This window comes from Ceratotherium simum, chromosome 2 (assembly GCF_057802395.1).
Source record: "Ceratotherium simum simum isolate JZ-2026a chromosome 2, ASM5780239v1, whole genome shotgun sequence".
Classification (NCBI taxonomy): domain Eukaryota; kingdom Metazoa; phylum Chordata; class Mammalia; order Perissodactyla; family Rhinocerotidae; genus Ceratotherium; species Ceratotherium simum.
The window spans coordinates 74,716,252-74,743,286 of NC_141901.1; the positions used below are offsets into that span (position 1 = coordinate 74,716,252).

At 38.7% G+C, this 27,035-nt stretch overlaps 1 protein-coding gene and 1 long non-coding RNA gene across 5 annotated transcripts in view; one reads left to right on the forward strand and one right to left on the reverse strand.

Moving 5' to 3' along the window:
* The window catches only part of LOC101398413 (guanylate-binding protein 1), a 68,575-nt gene extending 42,265 nt beyond the window's left edge, over positions 1 to 26,310 (forward strand). The window contains exons 1-11 of one of the 4 annotated variants that reach the window (XM_004443802.3): positions 13,024 to 13,178; positions 16,464 to 16,672; positions 17,193 to 17,320; positions 18,522 to 18,631; positions 18,895 to 19,091; positions 19,458 to 19,700; positions 20,774 to 21,054; positions 22,069 to 22,281; positions 23,048 to 23,150; positions 23,442 to 23,623; positions 25,074 to 26,310. In XM_004443802.3, the coding sequence (XP_004443859.1) occupies positions 16,483 to 16,672; positions 17,193 to 17,320; positions 18,522 to 18,631; positions 18,895 to 19,091; positions 19,458 to 19,700; positions 20,774 to 21,054; positions 22,069 to 22,281; positions 23,048 to 23,150; positions 23,442 to 23,623; positions 25,074 to 25,193 (1,767 nt within the window). In that variant the 5' untranslated portion in view covers positions 13,024 to 13,178; positions 16,464 to 16,482 and the 3' untranslated portion in view covers positions 25,194 to 26,310. Of the gene's footprint in view, positions 1 to 13,023; positions 13,179 to 16,463; positions 16,673 to 17,192; positions 17,321 to 18,521; positions 18,632 to 18,894; positions 19,092 to 19,457; positions 19,701 to 20,773; positions 21,055 to 22,068; positions 22,282 to 23,047; positions 23,151 to 23,441; positions 23,624 to 25,073 lie in introns of those variants that run through there. The other 3 variants (XM_087447894.1, XM_087447883.1, XM_087447900.1) reach the window with 3 other exon arrangements.
* LOC147918056 (uncharacterized) lies at positions 11,304 to 19,694 on the reverse strand. The gene is made up of 4 exons (XR_015556111.1): positions 19,556 to 19,694; positions 18,939 to 19,101; positions 18,628 to 18,703; positions 11,304 to 13,015 (listed from the first exon to the last, which is right to left on the reverse strand). It is a non-coding gene; the product is annotated as an uncharacterized LOC147918056 (long non-coding RNA).
* Positions 26,311 to 27,035: the final 725 nt, after the last annotated feature.

Sequence of the window (27,035 nt, forward strand, 5' to 3'; positions counted from 1 at the left end):
GCTTTAATTGGGAATATGATCCAGGGAGCAGGAATGAAAGACAGAGTGAAACAGGAAAGGAGGAAGGTTAATAAAAGAATGGATTATCAAGTTGGGCACTTTTTTGATAGAGCCATTCAATTCCCCTGGATCTTGGGGGATTGTTACAAAATGCATTTCAGAACTGTTCCTTCAAGAAGTTGAAAAAGGAAAGCATTTACCTATCAGCACCCATCTCTTATTGAGGAAGGAGGTCCCACAGGCGTTATCTTCTGGTTTGTGCAAGAATGAGTTCTAAGCTCGTTCTAATGAGAGATCCAGGCTGCAGCACCAGAAAAGCCTCAGGGCAGGAAATAAATGGGGCATAGGGTACTGGCCTGAGGCAAACTACTCACCAGCATGATGCTTGTCTTGGCCCAATAAGAGAACCTGGAGTATAAGGTGGAGCCATGGGAAGTTGGAAAATACATAGAAAAACTCATAACACAATCTTCAACTCATAACACCATGTGATCCATTTGCCCTTTTCATTAGATCAGTCAATTACAGAGTCTCCTTCTTCAAGGTGTTCTCAGCTGGAAACTGCAAGCATTTCATGAAGGAGGCTTAGTGGGAAAAGCTATCTCCTGCGTGCAGCAGCAGGTTTGGCGACCATAATCAATATTCTTCATCTTTCTCTTGTACCACTCATTCTAGACTTCCTTAACTCCCTGCCAGCACTTTGGAAGTTCTAAGTTGCTTGTGAAGTGAGCCAAACTTTCTCCCTAGGAAGTCTGAACCTTTGGTTACTTTGATTTTCTTGGCTGGTGGTTGCTATTGCCAGTGCAACAGCGACCATAGAAAAACCAACCAATGCTCTATGTTCCAAATACACTCCTTCTGTATATACATTATATGCAAGTAACTCTAGTTCTTCGTGGTAATCAGGGTAAATTTTTCTGGTTATATATTTCTGCTTAAAAACTTACTCCAAAACTTAGTGGTTTAAAACAACCAATATTTTATAACAGCCGATGATTTCATGATTATGTATGTCAGAAATTTGGGTCAGTCTTGGCTAGGTGACACTTCAGTTCCAAATAGTTTCAACTGAAGATACTAGTACTCAGTTGATAAATGCACTGATCTGGAGGGTTCAGGATGGCCTCACTCACATGTCTGTGGCATTGTCGGAGATGGTCAGAGGCCCGGGTTCATCTGGGAATGTCAACTCAAGTGCCTACGTTAGATTTTATCTCTCCAGTATGACAGTCTCAGGGTAATTGGACTTCTTACACGGCATATTAGTAATCCCAAAGAACATTGTGGGCGGGTTATTTTCCTTTTTCATGACTTTCCAAGCAATTAACAAGAGTCAGAAACTCTGACATTCTTGTGATTACCATAGACCTATACTGTTAGAAATCCCACAGCATAACACAAAGCTTTGTCTTCCACCTGCATCTCATCCCAATTCACCTACATGTTAGAGATTATCACCACCCCACTTAACACCACCAATAGATCCCTTATAGCTCTCACAACAGTAAGCGATCCAGTCCAAAATAACACCATAAGGGGTTGCTTGCTAGGATCTCTATTACCATTTGTTTTAGTCTGGGTTTTCCCAATTTCAGAGCCTGAGACACAGACCTGAGTGAAAAGAGTTGTCTTTAGAAAAATGATCCCAGGAGAGGATATAGGGATCAGGATAGAGGATCAGGGAAGTAAAAACAGGGAAGGAGGGAAGGTCAATGAAAGAATAAGTATTGTGTTGGTAATTGTACTGTGAGTAATTGCTATGTGATCTCACCAGAACTCTCTGAAACATCTTATGAAATGCATCTCAGCACATAACGCACAGAAAACAAAATGGGAGAGCATTTCACCATTGGCTCCATCCGTATAGATGCTAACTCCCTTATACTTCTGGGTTGTATGTGAAAGTGTGTCAAGTAAATTCTTGCTAGAGCCCCACACTGCAGAAACACAGAAGATGTGAAGCACCAGTCCCGATGAGAAGCCACCCAATGACACCTATACAAAGCTGGTGAAATGGTGACGATGGTAGAGGCTAGAGTAAGATATGAGGCCAATAGAATTTTGAAATCCTATATAAGAGATTTCCAATATATCTGAGGACTTCAACTTAGGGTATGAAAGTATATGGCTTTTCTAACTCCAATGCTTGCATTTTTCTATTTTTAAAAACTAAATTCAAAATGTATTGCTGCTGTACCTACGGATGGCCCCGAAAGACATTGGTGTGGAGAAATCTTTCCTGTGGACAGAGTTTCAAGCAACTAGGCTGTCAACTTTGTGTAAAGGAAGTGGCTTGAAGTAAGAATAAATGTAGAATCTTGAGCAGCAGTGAATGGTTTATCTGGTTTGCCACAGCTTAGAAGGAAAAATGACTGGATAATCAGAGATAAGGAGGTCTATTGATTAACCTACAGAATGGGCATATAAAATGTGTGGATCTTTATGTTAATACCTACCAGAAAGTATACACTTCATATAGATACAGAATAATCAGGTAGTTGGAATGACCGACCCAGTAGATTTCAGCTTCCTTCTCTCCTCAGCCATCCAGTGCTTTCACAGAGTATACTTGGTAACAAGGGTAGAGGTTTTGCATGAACCCCTCAGGCTGGAATCCATCTCTGCAAGCTAATCTCACTATATGTTAAATGTTTGACCTGAAGGCAACAGAGATCAATGCTGAGCCTTCACTATGGTACCATCCCACTGAGGACACCGACCAGCCACTCAATGACAAGGTGATCACACCAATTCTTTTGCACCCTGGGGGAGGCAGCAATTTTTCTTACTGGGATTGGTGTGAATTCTGGGCATGGGTTTGCCTTCCCTCCTTAGTGTGCTTTGGCCAGCACCTATTCAAGGTCCTATAGTGTCTGGTTTATTGTCATAGGATCCTACTAAACATCATCTTAGACAAATTTCTGACTTTACCATAAAGAAGTAAAACAATGCGAATGTAACCACAGGACCCACTAGTCTTTCCTTGTACATCATTGAGAAGCTGGCAGCTTAATAGAAAACTGGAATGGCCACTTAGAGACGTAGCCAAAACACATTGAGATGTTGGACATTGTCATTCAAGATGCAGTGTATAATTGGTGAGCTAATGGTCATTGTATAGTTCTGTGTCCTTAACAACTAGCTAGAATCAGGCCTGGAACCAAATGCTGGAAGTAGGAGTGCTCCGAACAACTCACTTAGGAATTTGTGCTCGACACTCCCCAACCTGAATCTTTGCTGGACTAGAGGGTCTGGGTCCCAGGTGAGGGGTTAATAGTATTTCTACCAGGGATCATAGTCAAGTTCCACTAAATCTAAAAATATAGCTTCCACCTGGTCATTTTGTGATATTCACATTAGTAGATCAGCCAGAAGGCAATCAAAGAGATTGCTCTACTGGCAGGCTTAAATAACCATGATTTTCATGACAAGATAGTATAAAATGGAAGCTGGATAGAGTAGGTCTGGAACTCAAAGGATTCACTGAGATACTCTTGGTGCTTCCATGGCCTGTTAGAATGCACTGGCAGCAACTACAGCCTAATTGGAGCACAGTAACAGGAGTTCAGTTTTCTCAGGAATGAAGATGTGTGTTTCTAGAAAAGCAACCTAGACCAGCAGAACTGCTGGCTAAATATGAGGAAAATCTAGAATGGGTAGTAGAGAGGGAGATCTCAAATATCAACTATGACCATGAAATCAGTTCTTAGACTTTCCTATGGTGTGTATTTTTTTTTAAAGAAATCATGTCTGGCCACCAAATTGAAGAAGCAATGATGGAAGAGAGTCAACTTTACATAAGATATGAGGGATCTGAACAGTGCAAGAGATAGCTTTACAGACGCTGTGGGTGCTCCACACATATCCCCTTGTTCCTTACCATTTCTGCATATGCCCAATGGAACCTTATTATATAACTGAGACTCTCTGTCTGAAGGTTTGTTCTTAACCTACATGTGGGTCAGGTCAAAAGTGCTGGGGGTTATAGTCACAGGAGCGGTTCCCATTCAGTAATGGAAGGAAGTTGGAAGAAAAGTACTTCAGGTTTCTTACTCATCGCAGGGAGATCTTGGAAGTAGGTTTTACATTGTTTCCTAGAGTTACCTCGGTAGATTAGAGCTCCTGGTCCCAAAAACGGACTTGGCAAAATATGTTCTCATTTACTGACTTCATTTCCTTCCAGTTTTCACTTTCCCACTCTCCCACCATGCTCTTTAGGATCAACTTCCAAATAAATCCCTTACTCTCAGATCCTTGTCTCAGGAACTGCTTCTCTCAGGAAACACAGCCTAAGAGCCCCTTCATTCATTATAAAATAGAGATAAAATTAACTATATTACAGTATTATAGACAGGATACATTGAAATATTTAAAGTGCCCAGATCCTAGAATTTTATTAATAAAAAGGAATGATTATGATGATTCATTCAGCAAATACAGAAGTAGTATAATGAAGCGATTCAGAGTATTTGGTTTGAATCTTAAGATCCATTTATTTGTAGTTTTGTGATTTGGGACAACTTACTAAATCTCTTGGTGCCCCAGCTCTTGTAAAATTGGGAGAAAATATTGTTGTGAGAGTTAAAATAAGGTAATCAATATAAAATAATGAGTATTGTGCAGGGAGCATGACAGATATTTAATATCCTTGTTTTCATTCATTGTATATTAAGTGCCAAAAACTTTGTCTTTTCCTGTGGGTTTTTAAGTTATCAGCTACTGAACCTACTGTAGAAGCAATAAACTTTGTCCTTTGTGAGTGCATCTAGTATTTCAGGAAATTAGACCTCAAAAAATATGAGGCTTCTTCCTGCCCTGCTTCCAAACTTCAGATAAATATCATTATATTTCATGCTGGGTAAAATACCATATACTTTGAAAATTTGGAAGCCATTTCAAGATGATGACGTAGGAAGCTCCTGAACTTACCTCCTCCATGAACAAAATGAATCTACAGCTACATATGGAACAATTCCCTCTGAAAGAGATACAGAAACTAGCTGAGTGACTCCTACATACCAGGCAAACAAGAATAAACCACATCAAAATGGGTAGGAGAGGCTGAGACACAATCTCACCATAAACCCCACCCCCAGTGTGGTGACCACAATCGGGAGGGAACTCACAACTCTTAGCTTCTCCCTGAGAAGTGAAGGGTATGGATCCCACATCTACCACCCCAAGTTTTAAGACTTCCATCTGAGAGATGGGTCCCCAAAACATCTAGCTTTGAAAGCAAAGGAGGCTTGTGTCCATGAGACGCACCAAGCTGTGGCAAACTTAGAGACAGTTCTTTAAGGGATCAGGCAGACATACAGAGTCTAAACCCCAGAGCGCAGGTGGAAGCGGCAAACTGAAATGTGCCCAGTCTTTCCATGAAAGAGGCCTATTTGATCTTCTTAAAATCTTTGGCCCGAGGGGCAGATTTCTAAGTTAAAAGAGATCTAGGGGCCAATGGCAATACTCTCCAGAGATGGCGGAAGTCAGTGAGCATAATCTTTCAGCTCTCTCCCTGCCTCACTCCAGGTCACTGGTATCTCTCAGAAAGGAGTTTGTGCACATCTGGTGCCCCAATTTTCACAGCTGCTGCCCAGACAACACCCCTTGATCACCTGGTTCTGGTGGCCAGCAGGGCTTATGCTTGCATGTCACACAGGACTATGACAAATAAAGAAACAGTTCTTAACTGGCTACCCCCAGGGCTCAGTGCAAAGGCAGTGGACAGAAATGCCCAGTCTTTCTCTGGTAAAGGCCTATTTACTTATTTTAAAAGCTTCAGCTTGAGCTAACACAGCACACATCTAGGGGCCGACTACAATCCTCTCCAGAGACCACAGAAGCCAGTAGGCATCGTCTTCATGCTCTCCCTCTACTCTGCGCCAGGTCGCCAGTGTCACTGAGAAAAGAGCTTGTGTACAAGTCTGGTACCCCAGCTTTTGTGGTTGCCACCCAGAGGACACATCCCTTGATAGCCTGGCTCTGGTGGGCAGTGCGGCTTGTGTTCATGGGTTCCATGAGATGGTAGCAAACAAAGACAGTTCTTAACTGGCTATCCTCTCAGGGCTTAGCACAGAGGGAGCAGAGGGACAGAAATGCCCATCTCCCAGTCTTCCCCTGAAGGAGGTATACTTTAATACTTTAAAAGCTGCTGCCTAAGGGCCCAGCTTCCATACAGCTTGCATCTAGGTGATGACTGAGATCCTAGTCTTTGGGACATTGACAGGTCTTGGCACACCCTCAACTACTGAAAGCCACTAAGAACAAAGAAGCCTGCTTGACCAATCACAAAGCTTGAGAGACAACCAAGAGCTAGAGCGGGGTTTGAACAATAATGTTCGTCTCCAACATGAGACCACTCCTTCAAGACTGGGAGAGGTGGCTGTTTTATCTAATGCATAGAAACCAACACAGAATGTCAAGAAAACTGAAGCAACACATGAATATGTTCCAAATAAAAGAATAAGATAAAATCTCAGAAAAAGGCTTTAATGAAATGGAGATAAGTATTTATCTGATAAAGAGTTCAAAATAATTGTCACACAGATGCTCACCAAGGTGAGGAGAACAATGAATTAACAAAGTGAGAATTTCAACAAAGAGACAGAAAATATAAGAAAATGCCAAACAGAAATTACAGAGCTCAAGGGCCGGCCCCATGGCTTAGCGGTTAAGTGCTCGTGCTCCGCTGCTGGCGGCCCAGGTTCGGATCCGTGGCGTGCACCGACGCACCGCTTCTCCAGCCATGCTGAGGCCGAGTCCCACATACAGCAACTAGAAGGATGTGCAACTATGACATACAACTATCTACTGGGGTTTTGGGGGGGAAAATAAATAAATAAAGTTAAAAAAAAAAAGACTAAAACAAAAAAAAGAAATTACAGAGCTCAAGAATGCAATAACTGAACTGAAAATTCAAAGGAGTGGAATTCATCCAATCAGAGGAGCAAAAAGAAAAAAGAATGAAAAAGTGTGAAGATAGCTTTAAGGACTTATGGGACAACATCAAGAGGATCAATATTTACATTTATGGGTCCCAGAAGGAGAAAAAAGAGAGAAAGGGCAGAAAATTTATTTGAAGAAATAATGACTGAAAACTTCCCTAACCTGGAGAAGGAAACAGACATCTACATCCAGGAAGCCCAGAGTATTTCAAATAAGAGGACTTCAAGGAGACCCACACCAAGAATGATTATAATTAAACTGACAAAAGTTAAAGACAAGGAGAGACTCCTAAAAGCAGTAAGAGAAATATAACTTGTTACATACAAGGGAACCCCCAAAAGACCATCAGCAGATTTTTCAGCAGAAACCTTGCAGGCCAGAAGGGAGTGGCATAATATATTTAGAGCACTGAAAGAAAAAAAAAACTGCCAAGCAAGATTACTATACCTGGCAAAGTTGTCCTTCAGAACTAAAGGAGAGATAAAAAATTTTCCACACAAGCAAAAGCTGAAGGAGTTCATCACCATCAGACTGGACTTACAAGAAGTTAAGGGACTATTAAAGGGACTTCTTCAAGCTGAAACAAAAGGATGCTAATTAGAAACAAGAAAACATATGGAAGTATAAATCTCACTAGTAATTATATAAATTCAAAATACTCTAATGTTGTAATGCTAGTGGGTTAATGACTTATAAATCTAGTATGAAGATTAAAAAACAAAAGTAGTAAAAATATCTACAACTAAAGTAATTTGTTAATGGTTACACAAGATAAACAGATGAAAAATTTGACATCAAAAACATAAAATGTAAGGAGGGAGAGTAAAAATGTAGACCTTTAAAATGCATTCAAACTTAAGATATGAGCCCAAAATAGACTATTAAAATGCTAATGTTTATGTAAGCCTCATGGAATCCACAAAGCAAAAACCTATAGTAGATATACAAAAGATAAAGAGAAAGCAATCTAAACATACCACTACAGGAAATCATCAAATCACAAGAAAAAGAGCAAGAGAACAAGAAAAGAAAAAGGAATTACAAAACAGCCAGAAAAAAATTAACAAAATGGCAATAAGTCCATGCCTATCAATAATTACTTTAAATGTAAATGGACTAAATTCTCCAATCAAAAGGCATAGAATGGCTGAATGGATAAAAACAAGACCCAACTATAGGCTGCCTACAAGAGATGCACTTCAGCTTTAAGGACACACACAGACAGAAGGTAAAAGGATGAGGAAAGATACTCCATGGAAATGGAAACCAAAATGAAGCAGGGGTAGCTATACTTACATCAGACAAAATAGATTTTAAGACAAAGACTGTAAAAAAAGACAAGGAAAGTCATTATATAATGATAAAGGGGTAAATCCAATAACAGGATATAACATTTTTAATTATTTATGCACCCAACCTAGAAGCACCTAAATATAAAGTAAATATGAACAGACCTAAGGGGAGAAAAAGACAGCAATACAATAATAGTAAAGGACTTGAATATCTCACTTTCGTCAATGGATTGATCATCCAGACAGAAATCAATAAGGAGACATTGGACTTAAATGACATGTTAGACCAGATAGACTTAAGAGACATTTACAGAACACTCCACCCAAAAGCATTCTTCTCAAGTGCACATGGAACATTCTCCAGGATAGATCATATTTTAGGCCACAAAACTAGTGCTAATAGACATAAGAAGACTGAAATCATATCAAGCATTTTTTCTGACCAGAATGGTATGAAACTAGAAATCAGTTACGAGAGGAAAACTGGAAAATTTACAAATATGCGGAGATTAAACACCTGCCACTGAACAACCAATGAGTCATAGAAGGAATCGAAAAAACATCTTGAGACAAATGAAATGGAAATACAACAAACCAAAGCTTAGGGGATGCAGCAAAGCAGTTCTAAGAGGAATGTTCATAGCAATAAATGCCTATGTTAAGAAAAAAGAAAGATCTCAAGTAAACAAACTATTTACACCTCTCAGAACTAGAAAAAGAAGAACAAACTAAGCCCAAAGTTAATAGAAGGAAGGAAATAACAAAGATCAGAGTGGAAATAAATGAAATAGAGACTCAAAAAACAATAGAAAAAAATCAATGAAACTACAAGCTGGTTTTTTGGAAAGGTAAACAAAATTGACAAACCTTTAGCTAGACTCACTAAGAGAAACAGCACAAGGACACAAAAAAATAAAATCAGAAATGAAAGAAGAAATGATACAACTGATACTACAGAAATACACAGGCTCAGAAGAAACTACTATCAGCAATTATATGCTAACAAATTGGACAACCTAGAACACAGGGATAAATTCCTAGAAATATATAACCTACCAAGATGAATTATGAAAAAATAGAAAATCTGAACAGATCAATTACTTGGAAGGAGATTGAATCAGTAAAGAAAATCTCCCAACAAACAAAAGTCCAGAACCAGATGTCTTCACTGATGAATTCTACCAAACATTTGAAAAAGAATTAATACCAATCCTTCTCAAACTTTTCCAAAATTAAAAGAAGAGGAAACAATTCTAAACTCATTTTACAAGGCTAGTATTACCCTGATACCAAACCAGACAAGGACACGACAAGAAAAGAAACTTAGAGGCCAAAATCTTTGATGAACATAGATGTAAAAATGCTCGACAAAATATTACTATCCAAATTCAACAATACATTAAAAGGATCATTCACCATTATCAACTGGGATTTATTTCTGGGATGCTAGGATGGTTCAATGTCTTCAAATCAATCAATGTGATACACCACATTAACAAAATGAAAGATAAACATCATATAATCATCTTAATAGACACAGAAAAAGCATTTGACAAAATTCAACATCCATTTATGATAAAACTCTCAACAAAGTGGGTACAGAAGAAACATACCCACTCAACATAATAAAGGCCATATATGACAAGCCCACAGCTAACATCATACTCAGTTGTGAAAAACTGAAAGCTTTTCCTCTAAGATCAGGAATAAGACATGAATGCCCACTCTAGCCACTTTTATTAAACATAGTAGTGGAAGTCCTAGCCAGAGCAATTAGGCAAGAAAAAGAAATAAAATGTATCCAAATCAGAAAGGAAGAAGTAAAACTGTGTCTATTTTTAGGTGGCATATTATATATAGAAAATCCTTGAAGACTCCAGCAAAAAACTGTTAGAACTAAGGAACGAGTTCAGTAAAGTGGCAGGACACAAAATCAATATACAAAAATCAGTTGTATTTCTATACACTAATAATGAACTATCAGAAAGAGGAATTAAGAAAACAATCCCATTTACAATTGCATTAAAAAGAATAAAATACTTAGGAATAGGTTTAACCAAGGGGGTGAAATGCCTATAAACTGAAAACTATAAGATACTGTTGAAAAAAATTGAAGAACATACAACAGATGGAAAAATATTTCCTGCTCATGGATTGGAAGAATTAATATTGTTAAAGTGTCCATACTACTCAAAGCAATCTACAGATTCAATGCAGTCCTTATTAAAATTCCAATGACATTTTTCATGGAAATAGAATAAACAATCTTAAAATTTCTATGGAACCACAGAAGACCCCAAATGGCCAAAGTAATCTTGAGAAAGAAGAACAAAGCTGGAGGCATTATTTTTCCTGATTTCAAACTAATTACAAAGCTATAGAATCAAAACAGTATGGTATTGTCATAAAGACAGACACATAGATCAATGGAACAAAATAGATAGCCCAGAAATAAATTCATATGAATATGGTCAATTAATTTATGACAAAGGAGCCAAGAATATACAATGGGGAAAGGATAGTCTTCTCAATAAATGGTGTTGGGAAAGCTATACAGCCACATGCAAAAGAATGAAACCGGACCACCATCTTACACCATACACAAAAATCAACCCAAAATGGATTACAGACTTGAACATAAGATACGAAATCATAAAACTCCTAGAAGGAAACATGGGGAGTAAGGTTCTAGACATCAGTCTTGCTGATGATTTTTTGGATTTGACACAAAAAGCAAAGGCTACAAAAGCAAAAATAAACAAGTGAGACTATATCAAACTAAAAGCTTCTGTACAGCAAAGGAAACCATCAACAAAGTGAAAAGGCAACCTGCTGAATGGGAAAAAAATATTTGCAAATTGTATATCTGATAAGGGGTTAATATCCAAAATACATAAAGAACTCATATATCTCAATAGACAAAAAATCCAATTAAAAAGAGACAGATGATCTGAATAGACATTTTTCCAAAGAAGTTATACAAACAGCCAACAGGTACACTTAAAGATATTCAACATCATAAATCATTAAGGAAATGCAAATCAAAACCACAATGAGATATTACCTCACACCAGTCAGAATGGCTCTTATCAAAAGATAAGAAATAACAAGTCTTGGCAAGGATGTGGAGAAAAGGGAACTCTTGTGCACTGTTGGCGGGAATATCAATTGGTGCAGCCACTATGGAAAACAGTATGGAGGTTCCTCAAAAAATTAAAAACAGAACTACCATATGATTCAGCAATTCCACCTGTGGGTATTTATCTAAAGAAAATGAAAATACTATCTTTAAAATATATCTGTACCCCTATGCATTATTTATAATAGCCAAGACATGTTAATAACCTAAGATCCACTGATAGATGAATGGATAAATAATTTGTGGTATATATACACAATGGAATATTACTCAGCCATAAAAAAGAAAATGCTGCCATTTACAACAATATGTATGGATCTTAAGGGCATTATGCTTAGTGAAATAAGTCAGACAGAGAAAGACGAATATCATATAATTTCACTTATATGTGGAATCTAAAAAAGAAAAAGAAAATCAAACAAAAAACCAAAATCATACTCATAGACAACAGATTGGTGGGCGCCAGGGGTGGGGGTGGGGGATGGGTGAAAATGTGTGAAGGTGGTCAAAAGGTACAAACTTCTAGTTATAAGATAAATAAATCCAAGGGATGTAACTATTGTTAATAGTATTGTATTGCATATTTGCAAGTTGCTGTGAGAGTGGATCTTAAAAGTCCTCATCACAAGAAAAAAAAAAATGTGTAACTATGTGTGATGATAGATGTTAACTAAACTAACTGTGGTAATCACTTCACAGTACACACGATACATAGATGAAATCATTACGTTCTACACCTAAAACTAATACAACGTTATATGTCAATTATCTCTCAATAATACAGAGAAATTTCTATTATTAATATCTTGGGTGGTTGATAGTTGTAGATAGAGCTAAGTCATGAAACTCTGGAAAACATGGTCCAAGCCCGCTAGACAATGGTTGAAAATAGGGAAGAAAAACCAAATAAATATTTACATGGTTTGGGAGGATGGGATTTGGGATGTGGGGTGGGGGAGGCAGTAGATTGCATTTATCTAGACTGAAATCTCCTCATAGGGATTATGGTGCTTTTGGTTCTTTCTTGCTTGCTTCTTTTTAAACACTGCACTATGGTAAGTATTCAAAGTGTTTGGTTTGAATATTTGCCTAACTAATAAAAGATGCAGTTACAAAAACCCGTTGACCATTTATGACTGATCATTTTTTAAGTTCTTTAAAATTTTTCAGCATTTGGTTTATCTATTTAGGAAGTTATTTGTTTTTTGTGTCGAAGTTATACAACATTTTATTCTGCGTCAAACTCAAGTTTTATCGGAGAAAATTCTATCAAAACCCCTAAATGCTAAGCACAAGAGATGACTTGAATTTCATAGGATGGCTGCTTGCTTAAAAACAAACAAACAAAAATGGTATATTCACATAATTCAGACATACTTGAGAGTTGTATTCACTGTAACTGTGGACTTAGTATGGTTTCTCACAGGCCCGAGGACAGTTTGGAACAGAAAAAAAATGTTACAAACAATCTTAAAGTTCAGTTTGACTAACAACATGCAGTTTCAGAGAAATCAGGCCAAATACATCCAGCCAACGCTCAGGAAATTCCCTGTAGAGCCGTTTGCAGTTTCAGTTTTCTGTAGTGAAGTTTTGAAAACCTCTTCCACTTTCGGTTTGTGTTTCATTTCTAATCCTCCACCCTCTGGGAGAGAGAAAAGGAATACACCCAGGATGAGTAAGGAAGAAACACGTCAGAAGGGAACACAGCTAAAGTAAGGGGCAGAGGTGGAACTCGCATCAAGTTCTCATCCACGCAGCTTTCTTACCAGCTCTAAAAGATCTCTGCCACTGGTTTTATAGTTAAGGTAAGATTGGGGCAAGGGTGGAGAAAGATTTGCAAATGTCAGGATGCTTTCAAAAACAGTCTATCCGTGATAGGATGCAGCTGAGCCTGATGTAGAATATCAGACCTCGTTAAAAAGTAAATTGTGGTGTTGTCAGATGGGCAGCAGAATTCATTAAGCACCAGCGACATTTGCTTACTGCTGAATTAGACACAAGCATGTGTGGAGACTAAACTGAGAGTTTGAAATGTCTTAACACTGTTTTCCTTCCTTTGCCACCCTGTGATCTATAGGGATCATAAGTGCCACCTAAGTTACCTTTCTCTTTGATAAAACCTGATTAAGTTAGTTTAAACTGCAGCCTGGGGGCTGGCCCCGTGGCTTATTGGTTGAGTGTGCGCGCTCAGCTACTGGCGGCCCGGGTTCGGATCCCGGGTGCGCACCCACCCACCGCTTGTCTGGCCATGCTGAGGCGGCGTCCCACATACAGCAACTAGAAGGATGTGCAGCTATGACATACAACTATCTACTGGGGCTTTGGGGAGGAAAAGGGGGAAAAACAAGGAGGAGGATTGGCAATAGATGTTAGTTCAGAGCCGGTCTTCCTCAGCAAAAAGAGGAGGATTGGCATGGATGTTAGCTCAGGGCTGATCTTCTTCACACATACACACACAAAAAATTAAACTACAACCTGAAAATTTTAAGAACTATGACTGTATTATTTTCTTGAGAAAGAGCAACGAATGAGATGCAATGTAAATAACGTGCTTACATTGTTAAGGGCAAAAAAAGAAAAAAGTTGAAACCTAGAATGAACAATGACAAGGTTTCATGAAAACAGCTATATAGTTTTTTTTTTTTTTTTGTGAGGAAGATCAGCCCTGAGCTAATATCGGTGCTAATCCTCCTCTTTTGCTGAGGAAGACGGGCTCTGAGCTAACATCTATTGCCAATCCTCCTCCTTTTTTTTTCCCCAAAGCCCCAGTAGATAGTTGTGTGTCATAGTCGCACATCCTTCTAGTTGCTGTATGTGGGACGCGGCCTCAGCATGGCCAGAGAAGCGGTGTGTCTGTGCACCCCCAGGATCCGAACCCGCGCCACCAGTAGTGCAGCGTGCGCACTTAACCGCTAAGCCACAGGGCCGGCCCAAAACAGCTATATAGTTTTAGTCATAGTTTTGTACTTTGTTTGAAGATGGATTTCTTTCTTTAGAAATAGCCCTGAGTTAATTAGTTTTTGATTGCTTGGCACCTCCTCATTCCTTAAAGCCTGTTGTGTTGGATTCTGTTTCTACTAGTCTATTGCCTCTGCTACTGAGAATCACTTAATTCAACAGTTGCCCAACTTGACCCCTCAATATTGTCCAGCAACTTTGTTTACTCCCTGGAATTCTCTCCTTTGAATTTCTTATCACGGCACATGCTTCATGCATTTCCTTCTTGTTTGATTTCCATTGATTTCCTTAAGAAGAACCTTCTCTTCTTCCTCCAAACTCAAACCAAAAACATCACAAAACAAAACAAAAGCAAAAAACAACAACAAAAATAACACAAGACCCAACTAGAATTGTATGGCTGAAAACAGATTTTTTTTCTAGAGACCCCATCACTAGCACTTCTGACTCTTTTCTCCTATATTTCTTGGCATTTTCCTTGTCTACATCTTTTTTTCCTCTGCTGTAGCTCTCCCTCTCTTTTTTAAACTAGCGTTTATACTGATGTAAATAAATATTTATTTACTTCCATTTTCTCGAAAACAGGCGTAGAGTGTTGAGCGAAATGCCGAGGTCATACAGATAGCCAGTTGCAGGGCTGAGATTGGAAATCAGATCTACCTGACTTCAAAGCCTAAATGTATATCTGTGTTTGTGTTTTGATGTGTTCTTGCATTGTTTTTATTTACAAAAATTTATGGGGCTCTAACAGTTGGGGCGAATGCATCTCAGTGCAAACGTCACAGGCTGAGTTATGAATGGCAGAGCAGCAGTTACAGATGGGGCTCAAATACACTGAATCTGCAAAGGTGTTTTGGAGATTGGGCTCTCCTAAAAGCACTAAAGATGTTACCCAGATAACATTTGGGGACAATGTGTAAAATAAAGTTGGCCTTCCAAATCCATGGGTTCTGAGTCCGAGGATTCAACCAACTGCACAAGCTGAACGTGCAGATACCGAGGGCTGACTAAGGGCGGTGAGGATCTGTGGATTTTGGTATGCTCTGGGGTCCTGGAACCAACCCTCAGCAGATATCGAGGGATGACTATACTTTTGTTAATACAGATACACAGCTCTAATGTCATTCGTTAGGAGGTATGAAAATTCAGGCAAATAAGTTCGCTCTCCCATGAGTGACATTTCAAAGCACAAGAGCTTGTAAGCCCCCAATAACTGCAAATAGATTTGGGTTGTGTATCTTCTGTTTTTCAAGTTAATTGTTGTAGATATCACTGCCAGGTCTCCATATCTTTCTAATCTAAAAATGATTATGACCTCTGCTATATACAAATCAGTCAACCAGAACTCTACAAATATAAAGTGCCAATATTGCATTAGAAGTGGATTAGACTAAAAAGAGACTTGGCGTTTGAGTCTGTAAAATCACCTGGAATCCCCTCTCTCTGGATCTGGCTTGGACCGGGCATTTCCTGGCTCCCATGCCCTGGTGCTATGCCATTTGCAATGGATCTCCTATTATCTGCTCCCAAGCAGTTTCTGTTTTTATTTTTGGTCACCTGGATGATCTCCAGGGTATTGGCTATGAGTAAGGGGGGAGAAAGGGTTTTTACAATTTAAAAAAAGGAGTTTTTATAGCTGGCTGGTAAGGGAATCCAGACCTTTTCATTGTAAGATTTCAGTGAAAGAACAAGTCAAGCAGATGGTGGATTTTTTGCTAGCCCTCAATTAGAGAAAAGCAAGTTAATATGGAGTAAAAGCAATAAGTGTAAAATAATTAATAGCAGTCATAAAGATTCAATTTGGGGATTTAGGAAGGTAAAAACTAAGAAACATATGTAAGCCAAAAACCAATGGAGAAGAGTCAGATTTAAACCAGCACTCAGGAAATGGTTTTCTATATGGCCACCAAATATTTAAGAACCAGTGGGGTATCTTACAGTAGACCCCTGAAGGGCTTAGGACTTATTTTACTATGACTCTCTTCACTATCGTTTTGTTTTGTTTTGTTTTTTACTTTCTTCAGAAACTTAGGTCATGCTAAGGAGTAGTATGTATCCAGGTTCAGGAAGCAAAATGACTTTCTCTGCTTGAAGACTGGAAATTCCAGTCCATCCCATCTCTTCTCTTGCAGACAAGGTCACACCCTGGACATGGCCTCAGAGATCCGCATGCCAGAACCCCTGTGCCTCATTGAGAACACTAAAGGGCGACTAGTGGCTAATCCGAAAGCTCTGAAGATCCTGTCTGCCATTTCACAGCCTATTGTGGTGGTGGCTATCGTGGGCCTCTACCGCACAGGCAAGTCCTACCTGATGAACAAGCTGGCTGGGAAGAAAAAGGGTGAGTGGCACCAGCAAAGCTCTGCCGAGTCCCCTCTGTGCACTCGCACTGCTGACATTGAGTATGGCGATGCTAATAGACAAAGTTGGAAGATGGGGAGGAATATTGAAAGCTAATGTTTGGGCCACAGCTAGCTAATTATCTTCTGGGAGATAAAGAGCAGAGGTCTGTGCCTGACATGTCATCTCTTTTTTATTTTCTTAGTATCTTTTTGGAAAAAGCATAATATTTTCCAATCATAAGGAGTAAGACTTCAGTGAAATAATTTATATATACATATAATTAAAAATATTCAAATTTTAGTAGCATGATGTTACTATTAAAAAAAACATCAAACTTCCAACTTACAGTACTTGATATTCTCATTTTCCCCATTCCTCTATTGTAATTCAGATCGATACTGGTTATACTTTCTGCCGTCTCTTCATCTTGCTTTCCTTAAACCCTAGCTCAATTGTCAAGAAAGTCTCCAATTTCCAGATGCCCTGCTCTATTGCAACCTCTCCACTCCCCCTTGCAGGCTTCTCTATTGGATCCACAGTGCAGTCTCACACCAAGGGAATCTGGATGTGGTGTGTGCCTCATCCCAAGAAGTCAAACCACACTCTAGTCCTTCTTGACACCGAGGGACTCGGAGATGTAGAGAAGGTCAGGAACAAGGATTCCTTTTTTGATTAACCTCCCCACCTCTGAACATTCTTTACACAGGGAAATTTGTTTTTCATGGTAATTCCATTTGACCAGCGTATATCTTTTTTTTTTTTCCCCTGTCTATTTTTATTAGTCAAGGTTTGGAAACTTGAAGTGAGAAAAATATATTTAAAAGCTAGATCATAATTGGCAGACCGCACTTATGTGGAACTAGGCTACACGTTTGATTGATGTGTAGTTAACCAAAATGCAGAAAGATGGTGCAAATAAAATTACTGTTACAAGTCTGATGCTGCAGAGAATAGTGATTAGCAGTAGGCTCTGGGTCAAAGAAACTTGCATTCAAATCAGGGTTCTGGCACTGGAAGTTCTCTGACTTTGACAAGCAAGAGTAAATCTCCCCAGATCTTTTCTTTTCCCTTTGGTCTTATCTAGCTAATCGTTTGAACAGTAGATATACAGGCTTTTTCCACTTCTATGCTGGTAAATGTTTAACAATCAGTCTACGGGTCAGGGTAACACCTTGATTTGTAGCACTTGCCCATTTTCTAAACACTCCCATCACAGCTGATCCCAAGCTACCAAAGTGACCTCACTAAACTCAGGGTTCAGAATAGATGTACACAATCAGCTCTTGTGAGCTGGTATGAGCTGGCTCTAGCACACCAAAGGATCTTTCCCTTGAACTTCCATTTTGTTTTATGTTGTCATTTTGCTTTTGATTTGTCACCAGTTCAAAATGGGCAACCTCAATTTGTGCTCTAGTTTCCTCATCTGTGACATGGAGATAGTAGTTATAAAACTTTCTCATAGCATTGTTTTGAGTTTAGATAAGATCAGTAATGTGAACTGACCTGTGTATAATAACTACTCGATTAAATGGGCAGATATAAAACAAAGGCCACGTTTGTTTTACACAATTGAAATTTTTGATTTTAAGTATTCTGGTTACCCCACTAACTTTGACTATCCATTTTGCAAATACCTAAATAGTTATAAGAGGGACTGGTGAGTTAACAACACATAGTTCCATATAAAATTATCAGTGCTAATGACAGAACTATTCTATTTAAAGTTCATGTTTCTCACAATCATTTTTGTTTGTCTTCTTTAACATTTGTAAGTCAGGAGCCTATTTTTAATGACTGCTTATCTGAGAATGCCATGACAAATGACTTAAGTGTGTCCTGACTTCTAGGGTGACAAGATGAATGATACCCAGATCTTTGCACTGGCAATACTACTGAGCAGTACCTTTGTATATAATACCATGAACAAAATTGACCAGAGGGCTATCGACCTACTGCAGTATCCTTTTGTGGTCCAGGGTGGCACCAAAGCCAGAGAGAACTCCTCTATTCCTCAGCTGTGTTTATGAGTCTGTGAATCAAACACAAAAATAAAAACATGATAAACATTACAAGTACAAGAAAAAAAAGTCCTTATATTTACTGATGAAATGAGGAATTGGTTATAACCCAAAGGGAACATAAAGGTATAGGGAGGCATGGAATTAAATATGGGCTTAGATGCAGTCCTATTTCCACCAGTTTTCCTTAACTGCATCTCAGCTATGCGACAGAACTGTCAAATCTGCTCAGGACAATATCCTCACCTGATCTTGGTGGGATTGAAGATGCAGCTGACTTTGTGAGCTTCTGTCCAGATTTGGTGTGGACTCTGAGAGATTTCTACCTAGCCTTGGAAGCAGATGGGCAACTCATCACAACAGATGAATACCTGGAGAATTCACTGAGGCAAAAGCAAGGTAACAGGCCCTTCAGTTTTGGAAAGAGGGAGAAAAGTAACACAAGAAATTATCTCGTGTGTTGGTGGTTAAATTTATAGTTTCCTATATTTATTCATCTGGCTAAAGTACCAAATAAATAATTAATACTATTAATTTAAAGTGAATTAATAGATTCAATATTAAATTGTATTACTCCCCTGTTCTTGGAGTAAATTACTTTTCCTTTTTCCTTTCTCTGATTGGTTACCTTTTAACTTTTTGCTTAGGGTTTGTGAAGATATATTGAAATAAATACCATCGGGTGGAAAGCACAATTATTCATGGGAAATAGATTAAAATGAATGTTAATCCTATACTAAATAAATCCAATTTTTCTTTCCCTAGGCACCGATCCAAGTGTCCAAAATTTCAATTTGCCCCGGCAGTGTATACAGAAATTCTTTCCAACAAAGAAATGTTTTATTTTTGACTTGCCCACTCACCGGAAGAAGCTTGCCCATCTTGAGACACTACGTAATGATGAGCTGGATCCTGACTTCGTGCAACAAGTGGCAGAATTCTGTTCATACATCTTCAAGCATTCCAAGACTAAAACTCTTTCCGGAGGCATTAAGGTCAATGGACCTCGTGAGTACCTTGTTAAAGATTTTCCTTCAATTTACCATAAAGAATAGGGCACTGTTCTAAGTTTCTCCTTCCAATGTCAATGTTGAAAATACATAGTCAGTTACTACCAAGAAAATCATATGTATCATATTTATTAAATTCCAGTGGATATTAAAAATATTTCTACTGCTTTTTTAGTAATGCCTCCAAAGTAGGATAAAACAGGAATATAACCTGAAGAAAAGGTCAAGTTAAAGAATTTCTACCCATAAGTGGCCCATTGTTGAATTAGACTAACCCACATGGGTTGGCAGCATTTGTTCCACTAGTACAGTGAATACTTATTATGTGTCACAATTTTTGATAGGCACAAGATAGGGAAGACAATACATTCTCTGTAGAAATGGAGTTTACTTGATACAAATATTAAACAGACAGAAGCCCAAGTTGTTTAGAATCCTAAAAGAAATCTAAGCAGATTTCTTGGTCCAGGTTTTCCTAAAGAATCTATGTCTCAGAACTCTGTAAATTATTGCTACACTCTAGAGGGAAGTTGAGTGCAAACAAAAGTTGCGAAGGACGAGGAAGACTGACAGGAAAGTTCCAACAAGCGGGAAAGGCCACCTGGTCTAATTTGCTCACTTTTGCTTTTTCAGAGGAGGAGGGTAACACTCTTACCAGCTTAACATACTGAAGGGAAGAGAAGAGGGAATTCTGAAGGGAATAGAAACCCGAGGAAGAGGGAAAGAAGGAGAAGAATGAGGAGGCAAAAGGCCTATAGCATTCTAATCAAATGAATATGCATAACTCTATATAACCATTTCCTCATTTCTCAATGGGAAAAGGATAAAATGTGGATGATCACATAGATCATGAGATTTCCCCTTTGAATATTTCTTTTCCCAAAGAAAGAAAGGTCTGGTTTCTTGGTCACACAATTTCCCCAGGGAACTTATTTGGGTCACTTGAACAGTGTGCAGAATGCTGGAAAAGTTCAGGCAATGCATTGTTACAGTAACATTCTCAGAATCGCCAAGTTAAGAACATGCCCTATTTCTCTGCAAATAATACAAGCATCTCTTTCCCCTGTGAAGGACTAGAGAGCTTGGTGCTGACCTATGTCAGTGCCATCAACAGTGGGGCTCTGCCCTGCATGGAGAACTCAGTCTTGGCCTTGGCCCAGATTAAGAACTCAGCAGCAGTGCAAAAGGCCATGGCTCATTATGACCAGCAGATGAGCCAGAAGGTGCAGCTGCCCACGGAAACCCTCCAGGAGCTGCTAGACCTGCACAGGGCCAGTGAGAAAGAAGCCATCAAAGTCTTCATGAAGAACTCTTTCAAGGATGTGGACCAAAGTTTTCAGAAAAAATTAGAGGTAATTAATTTTGTTTTGCTCTAGTTCATGGGGCTTACAGGCAATAAAAGGCAAAGTATTCTTCCTTTTTTTTTTTTTGCAAGGGAAGTTTCGCCTTAAACTGTCATCTGTTGCCAATCTTCCTCCTCTTTTCTTCCTCCCCCCACCCCCTCAAAGCTCCAGTACATAGTTGTGTATAGTTGTAAGTTCTTCTGGCTACTGACAGATGAGTGGTGTGGTTCCACACCTGGGAACCGGGCCAGGCCACTGAAGTGCAATGTGCTGAACTTTAACCGCTAAGCCATCAGATCTGGCTCAAAGTACTCTCATGAAAGGCAAAAGGACTTAATTAAGAAAAGCAATTTTTACCAGACTGGAAAATAATGACTATCACTTATGTGACGAAGCTTTCACTGTTATTTGAAAACAAACAAACTAACATGTGACTACTCTGAGACCTATAAATTCTGAAACTTACACACACAACTCACCTTACCATGTTACACCCACGGACTAATTTTTCAAAAGTGCTCTTGTTCCTTAAAAAATTGTATTCATGAAGTATTAATAAACTTTCCTTTTTTATTAATCAAGCATACGGAAGTGCCAAGTGGATTTACAAAAAGATTATGTCTTCATTTTAAAAGCATGCACTCATATCATTCTAGCCAATTATTCCATTTCACCTACTTATTGGAAATCCCAGGGCCAGTATAATACTGAAACCAAGAATGGTTGTAAAACGATAGGTTGCATTTAATATTAGGGTATGAGGCTAGAGACCTGTAGTCTGAAGATCACATCTAAAGCAGAAATAGTAAGAGAAAGAGGTTTCAGGAGATTTGAAACACAAAAATAAGGTCGTTTTTCTACAGTGTATCATCCTTGGAACTTTTCTAGGTTTGTTTGAAAGGATATAGTCTTACTTGTAGTCCTGTAGTTTCTAGAAAAAATATAGAGATTCTTTTTGAGAATCATTTCTAGAGATACTGAAGTGTTGCTATCATCTTTTCCATCGGCCTTGTCCCTTTGAAGACTCTGCTAGAAGCAAAACAGGATGATTTTTGTAAACAGAACTTGGAGGCATCATCGGATCGTTGCTCAGCTTTACTTCGGGATATTTTCGGTCCCCTAGAAAAAGCTGTGAAGCGGGGAGTTTATTCAAAGCCAGGGGGGCATCATCTCTTCATTAAGAAGACAGAAGAGCTGAAGGCAATGTACTATCGGGAGCCCGGGAAAGGAATTCAGGTATCCCTACTTTATGTATTAATTCTGGGAAATTGTTGTGAGGCTTCTTTCGAAAACCATTGAAGAAAGGAAGAAAGTATTTATATTCCAATGATAGCTGTGGAATTAAATTGAACTGTCACCATAATCACCAGACTTTTATTGCAACCATTGACGTTCACTGTAACAAAGGGACTTTTTTGGTTACATAGGACTGAATCTCAATAATTGAAAATAACTTAAGAAAAAATGGTAATTCATTGGCTTACATAAACTAAAAGCAAAACGTTTAAATTTAGTGACAAGTATAGCTACATTCAGGAATTTAAATGTCATCCATTTCCCCCCTTTCTTCTTTCTTTCCAACACCACTTCCGTTTTCTGTTCTGTTTTCCTCACTGTTGGCTTCATTCTCAGGCAGGCTCAGCCCACATAGCAGCAAAGATGACACCAACAGCTCCAAGCTTAACTAGTTCTTTCTGCCCTCAATCTCAGGGGAGAGACAGCATCTCTCCCAGCTTCCATATCAGTATTTAAACACCCAATTTGCAGTATTTTCCCACGTGTACCCAAATCCTTTGCATCTAGTGGCCCTGGGTGCTCTGATTGGCCAGCCCAGAGCTTGTGCCCACCTCGGTGACAGACGAGGCTTGACTGAAGTTCCACTAAGTGCAGGCTGTGCACTTCCAGGGAGGAAAAGATGCTGGGAAGAAAAAGAAATAAAGAGGTTTACAACATTCCTAATCACCATTTCCTACTTCTAACTGCGTGTTTTGGGGGTTTCTAGGCTGAGGAAGCTCTGCAGAAATATTTACAATCCAAGGAGACTGTGAGTAATACCATCCTAGAGACAGACCTGGCTCTCACAATGAAGGAAATAGAGATGGAAGGTGAGAAGGAAATGGAAGAGAAGCAAGATAGAAATTGCTGCACATTTTAAATTAACTTAGCTTGGTTCACCTGGGATCACTAAACTAGAGCAAGAATGGCAAAGATTATTCTTAGCTCCTCAGGATGTATCTGAGTAGGGCATGTACTCTCAGCTGCAATACCCTTACCTGGAAGGGAAAAATGGCCCCCCGGGAACTTTCTCTATGAAGTAACAGCAACAAAGGAGAGTGGGAGGCAGAAGGAAGGGGCACTTAAATCCTAAAGAGGTTTGTCATTTTCTTCTTTCTCAGTGGCACTTGTGAAGGCAGAGGCTGCAAAGGCTCAAGCACAGAGGTTGGAGGCAATTCAAAGGAGGAACCAACGAATGATGGAGGAGAGGGAGAGACTCCATCAGGAACAAGTGAGACAAATGGAGATGAACAGAGCATACCAGCTGGCAGAGTATCGGAGGGCCCAGGAACGTCGGCTCCAGGTATGCATCAATTATTTCATCTCAGGATTGTAATCATATCTCCCCTCTCTATGCTGATGAGAGCATGAAGCAGTGATAAAGGGGGAGAGGCAGCATACTACTGTGGCTCAGGGCAAGGGCTCTGGAGTCAGACAGCCCGGGTAAGCATCCCAGCTCCACCTCTTACTAAATACGTGGTTTGGGCAAGTTATCTATCTCCTCTATGCCTTAGTTTCCACTTGTGGAAAACGGAGATGGTAATAATACCTATTTTGTAGGGCTATTTTGATAATTAAGTGAGTCAATACTTGTGTGTAGAAACTACAAATAGCTTGGCACAGAATAAATGCTGCAATTTGTTAAATAAAATCCAAGGACATGTCTAACCCACAGTAATTAGTCTTTTTTGTTCTCTTGTTAATTGCTCTAAGCAGTCTTTTCCTTTGGTCATAGATTACCTTGTTAAATTAATTTTATAATGCTGTGTCTATGCTCCTGTCCTTGCCTTAATTGTCGCTGGTTCTGAAGGCCTTTAACTTGCAGAGTTTGTTTCATCCAGTCCTTTATTATTATCATCACTCAATAAGCAGTAGTTCCTATTTACCAAGCACTGTACAAAGCACTTTGCATGTGCTTTCTCTCATCTAATCTGTTCACTGAGATGCAAAACCATTATGTTCCCATTTTTCTGATTAGAAAAATTAGGTTCCAAAGAGATAACTAAATGCCAATATCACACAGGCTGGCAAGTTATCAAAACTACCTTTCCAGTGAGTGGGATCTGCAATGTTTTTATTTCTGCAAATCTGGGATGAAATTCTTATGTGAGCACCCCTATGAGACAGAGGGCACCCTAGCCCTTCTCCAGGGTGGTTAGTCTACTTGTAGGTCCCAGTTTTCCAGGTACTGCTTCAAGACATTATTGAGATTACAGCCATGCACTGAAGGGCAGGATGCTCAACCTGAGGTTCCTGATCTCCTCACTTTTTCCTTCTACTTCTGCCCCATAACTGTGGAGATCTGGAACAAACTCCCTTATCTAAGGCTCAGACTCCTCACCTGATCGTGGCTGTCACCCAGACATCCAGTTGTTTTATTAGCCTCTCATAGAACTAGATTTGACATTTCTCTGTGTATAAATGAGAACTGAAATCAAGAAGTGATTCAAATTGCCCAAGAAGGAAGGGGGAAGGGGCCTCAGGATGTAATTCTTGGGACAGAAATATGTCAGGGATTGAAAAATGATGATGATTCTACAGCTAGAGAAAGAGATATGGGAGAATTATACAAGTAGGAAGCCACAAATGAGAGAAAAAATGGACATGAACAGAAAGGAGGAATTCAGGGAATGTCTTTTGTTACTGATTGATTAAAATAAATAAGGAAAAGTCAATGATTTGAGCTGTTTTTAGCCCAGTGATCTGGACATTACTTTTCGCTAAGCTCTCTGGTTTTATTTATCACACTTTAGGAAGAGGCTGAAAAGCTCACGCAGAAATACCAAGCTGAAAGCAAAAGACTTCACAGTGAGGTCCAGCATCTCCAGAGGAATGTTACCCCACCAGATGATGACGCATGTATCTTACTCTAAAGAGCTAAACATCAGAACTTCCTTTTCTTGTTCACTTTCACTGAAGACAAAAAGGAACAAGAAACTATAGAACTTGGGACAATCACCATTTAAATAAAGTTCATAATAATTATATTGAACTTTTGTACTGAGTTATAAAGTCATGATGTTCATAATTGATAAATGTGCATTTCAATAGTTCAATAGCTTAAATGATGATCACTTCCTTAAAGGGATTATGAATTGTATAAGAAGGGATATTTTAACACTGCCTCTATTTGGGAGTGATAATGGGCTGGTTCTATCAGGAGAAACTTTCTCTTGTACCCCAATGCCACCCCTCTAATTTTTCATATTTGTCTCAGGGGGGATTTGACGTGACCTAGGGGGCATTATGGGCTAAGTCAAGTGGAACTTGACCAAAGTCTTGAACTCAGGTGGGCATCACTCCTGTCAAGTAGTCATGTGCTGGATGCCATCAGAAGGAGGCACTAATGGTAAGGACCACTAACCTAGTTTCTTAGTGAGGATAATGGATGGTTCTCAACTGGGCGGAGGCTGCTCAGTGTATGGGCAGTGATGTGATTCCTGGTCATGGTCAGTAGACACTCTGCTTAGAGAGATTCCAAGCTGTAAGCAAATAACATTGTAACAAAATAGAGGTGCTCCAGAAGATGGAAGGAACTACCAGCACGGAAGTGTGTCATAGGCTGAAGGGCTAAAGAAGCCTTTTCCTTCTTGTTACCCTCACCAAGGGCATAAATTAAATAGGACATTTTATATCATGAATCAGTTTATATTGGACTTAATACTTGTGTGTTGTGTCTTTATAATCCTATAAATAAATGGTATAAGGAATGCTACATAATGTGCCAAAAAATCTGATAGGGTTCATTTAATTTATACTTGCTTACAGTGCTAAAGTTAAATGATCTTAATTCTTTGCAATAATATATGAAAGCCTACCAATTTTTCTCAAAAACTATGGATTATATAAATAAATTTGTTTGTACATATTTTTAATCATAAATAACCATAATTTTTTTTTAAAGTAACTCTACTACTTTGTTTCTATTTTCTCCAATAGTTAAAAGTCTGCATTTCCCTAAGGAGATTGAGAATTACTCTTAAGAATTACTTTAAGACTAGAAATAAAACACTTTTTTATTTGTTTTTTGTTTGTTTTATCTCCAGTAAAATAGATTTTAAAAAATACAGAAACGTTACACAGAGTTCTATTTTGTTTCCCTTAAATTGCTTACTTATTTATATAAGGAATTTCCCATTTGGGTTATATTATAGGAACTTGAACTTTTTTAGTTGCTCAAAATATGATTTACTTATTTACAGAAGAAAAGCAGATAAATTTTAATGTCTGTCCTCTTTTCTGTTCCTTGGAGACTTTTACCATGTGGAACTTCCCATATCAGATAGGGTCTAGTGCTGCTCAGCTATACTTCGAGACTTGAACTGAACCTCAGAAGATATCAAAGACCACAGCATATTTGGCTGAGCATTTTCCTAACAATACTCTATTATTGCCTTCGCAAGCTGTACAATTCATGAGGATAAAATAAAGTACATTTTAATATCCAAGGACATGTCATGGTTCAAAAGAACAACTCCATCTTCAAATTAAATATTGATTTTATTACTACCTTTCTTATAGAGATTAAAAAAAAATAAATAAAACAACTTGAGACTAAGCAAAATTAAGTCACTTATCTAAGGTTCCAAGCTTGGTACTGTTAGCTTAGACCATATTACAAAGCATCTGATTTCCAGTCCAATACTTTTTCTACTATAGCTTCAGGAAAAAAATAAAGGCTTTCTCCTCTCTTTTAGAACTTACATGTTGCTTTC